Genomic DNA, 13,141 nt, shown 5'->3' on the forward strand with positions numbered 1-13,141 from the left:
TAATTACTCGAGATTACCTTAATGAAATATTTCATAATAAATGGATTGGTAGAAGAGGATCAATTGAATGGCCACCTAGATCACCGGACCTAACACCATTAGATTACTTTTATTGGGGATATTTGAAGAGTAAAGTGTTTGAGACAAAACCTGCTGACATTAATGAATTGCGAGCAAGAATAATAGATATTTCTAATTTAATAACACCAGAAATTTTGCGCAACGTACAGGAAAGTATCTACATACGTATGGCGCACTGCCAAGGAGTAAACGGGCATCAGTTTGAGCACTTAATTCATTAAACACAACACATACGCAGAAGTACACACATCAGACGGGGTTTGGAGTCAATAAATACCATGGAAATGACGAGCTATGGGGTCCCTATCTCTGCTGTGACACACACACACACACACATACGCGCGCGCGCGCGCGCGTCTGAGACAATTTTGAATCGATAAAAATTCCATGGAAATTTTTATCCCGTCCGTTTGTGGGCTGTCGCAACCGACTACTTTTAAATCATCATAAGTCCGCGAAAAAAAATCGTAGCGAACTTTTCCAAAATCCGTTGTATTCGTCTTGAAAAACCCTTTCAAATGAGCCGTCACTCGACCCCCCGTGCCATTACAAAAATTCGCCCCCCCGTCGCCCCCTGCCCCCCATTGGGGGCTGGATGAGGGGTTTTGTCGTTAAACGATCGATATTATAGTCCCATTGAACTCATATAAATTTTAGCCCTTTATCTTGAACCGTTCAAAAGTTATTTAATCGTTCCGGAACTTTTTCCCATCACTGTATATACAAGTTACTATCCCCGAAAAAGGTTTTAAGAAACAAATTATTTTAAATGATACATTTGTACAAAATGATTTTAAAAAATTACACTTTAGAGATTATATTAAAATAATATATTATTTCTTTTAGCACTCCTATTGAATTATACAATAATACAGAAATTATTATGAAGAACTGTTGGAAATTTATGTGTTCCGTCATAATCTAAGTTTTCTGTGTTTTTAAAATAGATGGCATTACCAACAGTCTACGGTTTCCCGCGCTCTCACGTTGTGATAGTCTGTCGTCGTTACCCGCACTTTTTACTATTGTTTGTCGTGTATATTAAGCCTTTCTTTGTATCCATATATAAAGCTATAATATATCCATATTATTTTACGTATCTCTTCGTTAAGAGTAACCTCACTCCAACAAGAACCTTGTTGCATCTTAATATTTTTATGTCGATAATGATATTTATCGAATCTTATTTGAAAATTAGCGACATTGCTTTTGATTTGATTATATATGATAGAAGCCACAAAAAATAAATAATAATTAATAAAAATATAAATAAATAATTATTCTTTTTAAAATATTATTTTTTTTTATTAATAAAATAATTTGGTAATAATAATTAAAGAAAAAGGCCAACTTTACGAGCGTAAACAAAGATATAATGTTGAATTTGTTAATAATATAATTCTTAAAAAATTTCATAATAATTCTAAACAAAATTCCTATAAAACCTTTTAGTTTTGACTTGTTTATTCATATATAAAGCCATAAGAGAAATATAACAAAATATAAAATGTGTAAATACATATAAAAATAATTATAAATAATAATAATTATAATTAATTATAAACTATAATCACTTTTAATATTACATAACAAGCATTAATATGATATTTTATATATTAATAAGATATATTTATTTTTTAAATTAAATTAAATTAAATTATTTTTACTTAATAATAAATTACGTTATTTTAACATAAATTATTCTTTAATAGATTTATCAGATTTATTTAAAAAATACAAAATTACATATATATTTCCTTATATACATAATTTTTTACATATTTATTATTTCGATGATTACCAAGATAAACTCTTAATGATTGCCAATTACGAACTCGTGAAAAAGCAACATAAAGTTGCCCATGATTAATAATATCTTTACGAAGATCTATACCGATTCTATCAAATGTTTGTCCTTGTGATTTATTAATTGTCATAGCAAAAGCTAATTTTATTGGAAATTGTCTTCTTGAAAAAGTAAAAGGATATATATTTTCACAATATAATGTTACACGATTCAAAAATACAATGTCTTCTGCTTTATCACCTGTTAAAATCTTACGTTTCAATAAATGATCTCCAAGCTCTATAACCATTAATCTTGTTCCATTGCAAAGCCCTTCATTGATACTAAGATTTCTAATTAACATAATGATACAATTTGGTCTTAAACGCAATTCATGAGGAGGAAGAGATGATGGAGATAAACTATTTAAATATTCTGGTAACAAAGCTTCACCAATGTCACCATTGTCATCATTTACAGCACTGTCGGTACCGGTATAGAATATAATGTATTCACAATAGGTGATGCCCGACAAGTATAGTCCTCAGTGCGTAGCGATAAGTGGGGATGACCCCAGTTACCCGACGACCGTCAAAGGATACACACGCTTGATACATGTACCGAACTCATAATTAAATATATATTCTGTATTGTTATTGTAGATTCGGAGTGTTAAGTCATTTAGCCACCTCCAAATACACCGCAATATTTTGACGACGAGGTTTTTACGAACTCGTGGTGCATAGAGAGAGTCGAGTGTGTAACGTTATTGAAGAGACTTGACGGTCACATAAGAATAATATGGGCGCATACGGATGAAAAGTTTCGCGAAGGAAAATAGTGCGCTGTAAACGATATTTCGAGCATTCGAAAAGGGTGACGTGAATCGTAAACGGACATGGAAAATTATTGCATTGTATTAAATGTCGGAAAAAAATTCATCGATTACTCAAAAACATCGTGGATTCAGTCACTTTCAAAAGCAGAATTAATTAAAACTCTAGCACAGTTAGAGTTAGTATACGATAAAGAGTTGGGAATTGACGAACTTCGTAGAATATTGCGAGCTCACGTAAACAAGGTGAACGAGAACCGGGGCCAAGAGGTAAGCGATAAGAAGGAACCGCACGGCGGTGTAAACGAAAATAATAAGCCAAGGGTAACTCACACAATGGCAGGGGACAGTAGTTGTGCGAAACTAGAATTCCAATTAGGAAAAGATGATTGGGAAACGTATACCGAGAGACTCGAATTGTATTTCATCGCGAATGATGTTAAAACTGAAAAACAAGCGGCAGTGTTATTAACGAAAATTAGCCCCGATTATAAACTTGTTCGTGATCTATGCGCGTCGGATAAACCAAGTACAAAATCTTATGCCGAGTTAGTGAAACTCGTAAACGATCATTTAAATCCGAAACCGTCAGAAACAATGGAAAGATGCAAGTTTTACCAAACGCATCAGACGACAACGGAATCGGTAGTGAATTTTACTGCGAGACTGAAAAATTTAGCTATAAATTGCAATTTCGGGGATGCAAAAGTAGCTTTACGGGATCAGTTAGTATGTGGACTGAGAGATCACGCGACAAAAAAAGCACTGTTTCGCGAAGAAAAATTAACGTATGAGTCAGCATACAAAATCGCGGCTGCAATGGAAGAAGCTGAGAAAAACGCGACGTCGACAGACAAAGTGAATAAGAGTACGTCGGATAGTGCTGCGAGTGTTAACGTGATACAATCAAATTCACGTAACGACAAACCAAGACAGATTACTCCAAATACAAATACGAGAGGGAGAGGTGCGTATCGAGATGTCCGACGAGGACAACGATACAACAACAAACACCCGGCTAACAGTGGCAACAGGGCTCCACATAATAACACAAAACCGCAGAGCGCGGGGCGTTCGCAGTGTTTTTGTTGCGGCAGGTCAGATCATTGGGCGCGGGATTGCCCGCAACGGTACGGTACGTGTCATTCCTGTAAGCGGAGGGGGCACCTGGCAACGATGTGTCGATCGCAGAGGACTGCGATTCAGCATCTGGAACAAGGGTCGACGAACGGGGAGCAGCAGCGGGAGGAGTCGTGGAACGACTTCTATCACTTCGATCACGGGGATACCAGAGGAAGTACAGCGAGCGCGAGTATCGGTAATGCAGAAAATGACAACGTAAAAGCCGATCCCATGTATTTAAATGTAACGGTAAACGATAAAAAGATAAAAATGGAAGTAGATTCGGGTTCGTATGCAGCGATAATTTCAAATAGCGATAAAAATAAATATTTTCCTGGAGTTAAGATTGTGCGCGAGGCGTCAATGTTAAATGCATACGGTAAGGTTCCACTAGGAAGTGAGGGAACGATTAAGAATATGAAGGTAAAATTAGGGAATCGCGAGGCGATACTGAAGATGAGAATAATGACAAATGACGGGCCAATTGTGATCGGTAGACAATGGCTAAAAGTCCTTGGGTTGTGGCCGTTGCCATTGGACTTGTCGAGTAACGTAAAAGTTTGCAATAAAGTTGATATAGTTGACGTAACGAAACAGTTTCCTGGGAAGTATCCGAAACTGTTTGGTCCAGGTCCTGGGTTGTACAATAAAGGAATGCTTAAGTTAGTATTGAAAGGAAATGCACAACCGGTAGCATTAAAAGCGAGACATCTGCCATTTGCATTAACAAGTAAAGTTGAAGATGAAATTAATCGTCTTGTTAAATTGCGACATCTTGAGAAAATTGAGGTGAGTGAGTGGACAACGCCAATTGTGCCTGTAATTAAATCGGATGGTTCTGTTAGAATTTGCGGGAATTTTAAATTGACGTTAAATCCGAATTTAGTTCGAGATCGACATCCGATACCGTTGATTGATGAAATTTTTATGGCGATGAGAAATGGCAAAAGTTTTTCGCAAGTTGATTTAGAACACGCGTACATGCAAATTCCTGTTGAAGAAAACAGTCGAGACTATTTAACAATAATAACGCACAAGGGGTTGTATAGATACACGAAGATGACAGAAGGTATTGCGTCGGGACCGGGAGATTTTCAACGGAAAATTGAGCAATGCTTAGCGGGAATCGACGGAGCAATTCCATATCTTGATAATATTTTTTGCACGGGCAAAACCGATGAAGAGCATCTAGAGGTATTAAATGCGGTATTTAAGCGTCTCGAAGACAGTGGGTTTAAAATAAATATAAACAAGTGCGATTTTTTTAAAGAAAGATTAGATATTTTGGGCTTTGTTATCGATAAAGACGGATTACATAAGTCGAAAACAAAAGTAAATGCCATGATTGAAGCTCCGATTCCCAGAGATAAAAAACAATTAGATTCATTTTTGGGACTCGTGACGTATTATGCGAGATTTTTACCCGAGAGAGCGAGTAGATTAAAAGCGCTGTATGAGTGTGTGAAAGGAGAGAAATTTGAGTGGACGAAAGAGTGTGACAGGGCATTTGAATGGGTGAAGAGAGAATTGATATCACCACAGGTCTTTAGCACATTTCGATCCAAACGAGGAGATAATATTATCGTGTGATGCATCTTCGTATGGGTTAGCGGCGATCTTATCTCACCGATATAGCGACGGTACGGAGAAACCAATCGCATACGCGTCAAAAGTAATTCCAGAGAAAGAGTTGAATCGAGCAATCATCGACAAAGAGGCGAGTGCAATTATATTTGGGTTCAAGAAATTCTACAGTTATATTTTCGGTAAAGAGATAACGTTGAGGACAGACCACAAGCCGTTATGAACAAAACAAGAGATACCGTTAACGACAGCAAGTAGATTGCAAAGATGGGCTTATTTCCTGTCAAGGTTCACGTATAAAATTGAGTATATAAGATCAGAGCATAACGGTAATTGTGATGCACTCTCTCGCCTTCCGGTCAAGGACTCCACCCCAATTTTTGATCATGAGTTTGTTTCGATAAATTATGTTGAAGAGACGTTAGATACATTAAACGCGGTGGAGATTGCGAGAGAAACAAAGCGCAATAAAATGCTTAGTGGTATAGTAAGATACGTGAAGGGTACGTGGCCAAGCGCGAGCAAGATGAATGAGTATGAGAAAATGTTCTATGTGAAACGTGACGAGCTAGTGGTAGAAAAAGAGTGTCTCATGTGGGGATACAGAGTAATAGCTCCAGAATCAATGCAACAGTGTGTGCTACGTGAATTGCACGCATCTCATTTCGGCATAGTGAAGATGAAAATGCTGGCGAGATCTTACGTATGGTGGCCGAACATTGATAAAGATATTGAAGACATTGCGGCATCCTGCAAAGTGTGTGTGCAAGAGCGAAAGAAACGAGCGAGCGTTCCGTTGACACCTTGGCTCTATCCTGATAAATGTTGGAGTAGAATCCATACAGATTTTCTAGGTCTATTCCATGGTCATATGTATATGTTGATAGTGGATGCTTACTCGAAGTGGCCTGAGATTATTGATATGCAAATGTGCACTCAGGTGCCGAGAGTAATTGGGAAGTTAAAAAAAGTGTTAGTTCGTTTTGGGTTGCCGAGGCATTTAGTAAGTGATAACGGTAGACAGTACATGAGTAGCGAGTTTCAAGAGTTCTGCAAAATTAACGGTATAAAACATAGCTTCACGGCACCGCATCATCCTGCAACGAATGGCGCGGCTGAGAACTTCGTCGAAACGTTTAAGGATAAAGTCAATAAAATGGTTAAGAGTGGCAAAACTCTCGAGTATGCAATCAATCTATTTTTGTTTGATTATAGATCAACAGAGCATTGCACCACAGGAAGAACTCCTGCGTATATGATGTACAAGCGAGAGTTGAGAACAAGATTCGATTTATTAAAGCCTGACGTAACCGATAATGTACAAGCGAAGCAGCTGGCACAGGTAGCGAGTAGGAAAGGTAATCGAAATGTTGATTTCCAAATTGGTGATACTGTGATGGTTGATGATTTCAGTGTACGTAATAATAAACGTATTCGTGGTCGAATTATTGAGAAATCGTCTCCAGTAACATTTTCAGTCGAGATCGAGGGCGGAAAGATTTGAAAAAGACACGTCGATCAAATTATTCGATTCATACCACAGAATGATAAGTCTAACATTAAAGATGCACCTGTGTGCGCACCAGCAAATGTACTACGCCGTTCCGAACGCATAGGAACTACTAAAAGTAATCAGTAACGTTAATTTAAAAGGGAGGAATTGTAATGTATTAGAGTTATTACGGTACCGGTATAGAATATAATGTATTCACAATAGGTGATGCCCGACAAGTATAGTCCTCAGTGCGTAGCGATAAGTGGGGATGACCCCAGTTACTCGGCGACCGTCAAAGGATACACACGCTTGATACATGTACCGAACTTATAATTAAATATATATTCTGTATTGTTATTGTAGATTCGGAGTGTTAAGTCATTTAGCCACCTCCAAATACACCGCAGTCTACACTTGTATAAATTCATTCATCAGCTATATCTAATAATTCAACAACTTTTTTATTAATTTCATCTACATCAACATTTCTTGCAGAAAGTATCGCACATTTAGCTACTTTGTTAAACTCCTTTTTACGTATTAAATCACCATATATATCTTCAACAATATCAGCATTAATAGGCGCTATACAACACTCAGGAATTTGTATATTATCATTTAAATCATTTAATATACCATCTCCCATATCCAATAAAAACTTTGCAAATTCAATTTCCTCTGGGAAAACTCGCATATTTTGTATTAAAGAAAATTTTAGGAAATGTTTCCAAGTAGAACTAAATTTAATAGAAAGATTCACAATTTCACTTCGAGTAGCATGTAATTTAATAGGTAAGAGTTATCTGAAATCACCACCTAATAAAACAATTTTTCCGCCAAAGGGAAAATCATTATTCATAATATCACGCAATGTTCTATCCATAATTTCTAAAGCATATCGTGGAGCCATTGGTGCTTCATCCCAAATATAAATATCAGTTTCTTTCAAATATTGACCTTCTTTTGACTGTATTTTAATAGAAGATGATGAATCAGCAAATAATGGAACTGGTAATCCAAATGTCTTATGAACTGTTTTTCCAGTAGGTAATAATGTCGCTGCAATACCCGTAAAAGCCATTGTACACACGTGTTTATTTCTAATTCTAGCTAAATGATAGATAGTTGTATATATAAATGTTTTACCTGATCCACCTGGACCATCAATATAAAAACAATTATTATGATTATTATCATTGTCTAATCTAATAAAATATTGTCTAATCTAATAAAATATCGACTATCTCTTTTTGCTTCTCATTTAATTGTCTATATTGTTTAGTGCCTATTTCCATAGCTTCTTCAAGTGTCATATAATTCTCTTCTCCGCTATTTTCTATTAATTGTTCCATTTGTGGAAAATCAGCAAGGCTTTTACCTTCAGCACGCAGCATACTATTAATTTGCACATAAGCTTTATTTTGTCCTTGTAATATACTAAAATGTCGAACGTAATCCTCAGACATTGCTACTTTAAAATTTTCCCATAAATCGTCCCATAATTCGTCCTGTCGGATGTTGTGGCTGACAATGTAATAATATACGTACAAATAATCTACGAAGCTGTCTTGGCATCATCCATCCAACAGCTTCGTTCATAGCTCGTTTCCATTCATCATCATCTTCAATCAAACCTAAAGCTAAACATGCTGCTGAAAATGATTGACAAACTTCTCCATTTACAGTTTTTAATTTATTAAAACTTGTAGCTCCCTTTACTGTGAGTAATAATAGTCGTAAATGATATAGTTCAGTTTGTGTTGGACTAACAGAATACATTCGTCCTATGCAATTATAATGACTCTTGCGTTTACTCCAATGCGATATATTTCTACCATTAATTTTTTCTTTTTTAAACGTATAATAACGTGGAATTTCTATATATAAATATTGTTTTGCTTCTTCGTCGCGAAAATTCAATGCAAAATAATCTATTAACATTGTAACTTGATCTAAAGCAGAAGTCATAGCTTCTTCAATTGCTTCGTTCTCAATTATAATATTTTGTTCATTAGGAAGATGGACAGGTAAACGTACGATAGTATGGCTTTTATCTTGTAATTTTTTCTCAAGAATACGCCAGCTCGCTTCTACAGGTCCAACATAACGAGCTTCTATGAAATTGCGTATTTCATCATGATCTATAATTATATTTTCTGTTATTGGTTCAATTGTAATAGAGCAGCAGCATCATGTCCTTTGTAAATATATTTATACAGATATTTAACCGATTTAATACTTGAAACAACTTCGACATTAATATGACAATTAAATATAATCGATAAAATAGGACAATACGGAACTACATAACAATTATCAACTATATATTCACCAGGACGTTCAAAACTTTTCCCATTATTTCGTCGACGATAATAAGGATAAGCATTTTCATCCATTCTGGTCTCTTCATGATATGGTTTAGGATAATGTTTCGAACATTTTCTATTTACCAAACACCAATCACCACAAGGTCCATGAATCATATGTCTTATAATTATGTCGGATAAAGCATGATTTTCACAAGGATCAGGAATTTCAGCAGATATATATTTGTCAACGATTTGTGGAGTTGTTATTTTGAAATTATAATTTAAAGTAACTAACATGTGGACATGTGGTAAACCGCGTTTTTGAAATTCAATTACATATACAAAGGCTACTACTTCTCCAAAAAATTTTTGCTTAACAATCAAATCAATTAAATAATCTTTTTTAAGATTAAAAACACGTGCACAAATATCAGGTCTATCAGAAGCTTGTTGTCCAGGCAAAAGATTTTCTTCAATTTCGCGCCATTTTGGATTACAAGTCATTGTAATGAAAAGATCTGGTTTACCAAATTTACTAACAATTGCCATTGCATCTTGATAATTTTGTAATATATTACGCGGCGATCCAATAAATGTGGAAGGAAGTACAACCATTTTTCCAATACGTCCATTTAAGTTATTCGCCGTAGTTTGTAAATAATCTCTTAAACCTTGGTATGTTTCGGAACGTAATTCTTTTTGATGATCTTTACAATAATTTATTCTGTCCTTTTCAATTTTTACATAACTGTCTACAAGCCACTGTTGAAATAAACGACGGCCTAATAAAAAGGCGTTAAATTCATCACGAATAGCCATGCGATATTTAATATACTGGCATCTGGTCACTCGTTTATTACTATTTAATTTTCTTAAATTACAATGCCTTGAGTTCCATGTGGATAAAATAATGGATATATCCATGGCTCAACATTTGGATCCATAGTACTAATACTTTGTAAAGTTTTAGTATTTCTATTACGTATTGTTACATATGATTCTGAAATTTCTCCATCAGTTGTACGAAAAACAGCAGCAACTTCATTAGTTCTTTGAGCATTATATCGACGTCGATCCATACCTGGTTTTAATGTAAATAATAATTGTAATTCTGGTAATACTTCTCCAGATTCTATTTCTAATCGTCGTTGATCTTCTAATTCTTCACCTATCATATGATAAGATTGAGCAAATATATTCAATTCCCGCATTATATGTTCAAGATTTTGCGTGATTTCAAAATCTAAATCTGAATTTTCAATAAGACGATAATTTATTGCTTCATTAGAATCTATAATAAAAAGCTGACCATTAGTCGGATTTTCACTTTGAGCAGCATATAATGCTGTATTTATTTGATAATAAATTTGTCCTTGAATTTTGAAACAATACGGACCTGATCATCTATTTTGAAAATTAACTAAATTAGCGTTAAATGACGCAAACGAAAATGAACTATTATAACTACGAATATGTTTAAAAAATTCATTAGATTTTGCGTGACTACCATCGAATAAACTGCACAGGAATTGTGGAAGTTGAGGTAAAGATTCCAAATGTACCGCACCATGATTACAACAATCATGAAATGAATCTCCCTTATTTGATATTTTTTCAGCTGCAAAATGTTTTGCATTACAATGGATACAAAGCACATCCATGGAACCAATATAATATTCTACTATATCGTTTATAAACATTGTATTATTAATATTTAAATGTGGTTGTTTTCTTATACGTGATCGATAATGAGATTGATAATCGGCATGTTGATGGCATTCTGTTGTAACATTCATGGAATTTCCTTCACTTACTTCACCGCTTAGATTTATTTCACGATTATCTCGTATTATACCATGACCACATGAAACAGTATAAGATCTTGATTTATCTAAACATTTTATAATTTCATTACGTTGACGTTGATTATCTGCTTTTCTTTTACGACGTTGTCGTTGAAATTTTTCTTGTTCCTCAAGAGAACGTTCTATTTTACGACGTGGCATTATTAAAATAAATTCATACAAATGTATTAAAGCTGTTTTATATATATATATATATATATATATATATATATATATATATATAATATATATATATATATTATATATATATATATTTATATATATACATATATATATATATATACTTTAATTATAAGATATATAATTTAACTATTAGATAATTCAATTAATATTTTGTCAATAGAGATATCTTATTTAAAAATAAATAGTATTAATAGCTTATTTAAAAATATAAATATATCTTATATTAATAAAAATTTAATATAGATTAAATATTATTTAAATTTTAATATTTATCTATTATATATGTATTATATTAATTATATTAATATAACAGCAATAAATAAACAAAATGTTATCAAATATTGATTAACTAATTATTTAATAAATTATTAAAGTAACTAATTATTTTATTAATAAATGTTTTTATTAATTTCTTTTTTATATTAAATAAATTAATATAACAAGCAATAATAATAAATAATTTTACTGATTTATTTTAATAATAAAAATTTGTAATAATTAATAATAATTATAATCACACTATTATTACTATCATTATTATTGCAATAATTATTATTATCATCATCATTATCATCGTCAATATCATCATCATCATCATCATCATCATCATCATCATCATCATCATCATTATCATTATCATCATTATCATTATCATCATCATCATCATCATCATCATCATCATCATTATCATCATTATCATCATTATCATCATTATCGTCAATTCTTATTACATCAGAGATATATTTGATTTAATTTTTATAACTTTTATTTAATAATATTTTTTTATACACACTAATACAATATTTTAAAGTTAACAAATAATATAACGTAACACTTACTAACATATAATAATTCTATATTCTAATTTAATAACTATTTATTATATAAACTATACTAATTTTAAATTTTTAGTAATTTAACATTTACTAACATAATAATTCTATATAACATATATTAATTATTTAATAATAAAAACTATATTAATTTTAAATATTAATATTTATATAATTAATAATAAGTAATTTAATATTAATTAAATTTAATAAATAATTAATAATAAGTAATTTAAATTTAATAAGTAATTAATAATAAGTAATTAATGTCTTCTTAAACGCTTGCCTAAAGATCACCTTAAACGCGTATCTGAAACAAACAATTATAATAAATGTTAATATTATATATAAAATCTTTTAATTTTACCTATACTATACATACATAATGTGCATTTTATAAACAAAACGTTTCAGACAAAAATTTTAATATAAAAAAACTTATTTAGAGATTTGAACGGTTTAGAACATTACTAAAGTTATATTAAGGTCATCTTGAATCTTTTAAATGAAATCACTATATTTTTTTATATAAATAGATTTTTCAAAGTATTCGACATAAAAAATTATAAAGATAGGTAGGATGGTCAAAAAGTGAATTAATTTAAGAGATATTTTATACTTTAATTTGACATAATCTTACACAAGCTATAAAATATCTCGTAAAATATTCATAGTTTATGTAAGATTATGTCAAATTTCCTATAATTTTATCTCAATACTTTTATGCACAAAATGAGAGAAATCAATTAGTGTAGCTGCTAGTTGCAAATTACATATTTTTCCTTAAAAACAACTAAGAGTTTTATTTACACTAATTGTTTCCTCTCATTATTTTGTACCTAAAAATATTGAGGTAAAATCATCGAAAAATGAATATTTTACGAGATATTTTATAGTTTTTGATCATCTTATTCTTATAACTCTTTGTGCTAAATATTGCAAATATTGCAACCGATTTATATAAAAAAATTACAGTGGTTACATTAAAAAAAATAAAATTTATCTTAATTACACGATTTTAATAAAAACTAATAACTGACTCTAATTC

The 13,141-nt window shown here is 32.2% G+C and overlaps 1 protein-coding gene across 1 annotated transcript; it reads right to left on the reverse strand.

The window, feature by feature from the left end:
• Positions 1-10,084: 10,084 nt before the first annotated feature.
• LOC145960095 (uncharacterized) lies at positions 10,085-10,423 on the reverse strand. Its single transcript, XM_083079364.1, has one exon. It carries the CDS (start codon positions 10,421-10,423, stop codon positions 10,085-10,087), a length of 339 nt encoding a protein of 112 aa, XP_082935490.1.
• Positions 10,424-13,141: the final 2,718 nt, after the last annotated feature.

This window comes from Camponotus vicinus, unplaced genomic scaffold, assembly GCF_025532165.1.
Source record: "Camponotus vicinus isolate PSW18456_S1 unplaced genomic scaffold, iyCamVici1.0 SCAF_10, whole genome shotgun sequence".
NCBI classification, from domain to species: Eukaryota; Metazoa; Arthropoda; class Insecta; order Hymenoptera; family Formicidae; genus Camponotus; species Camponotus vicinus.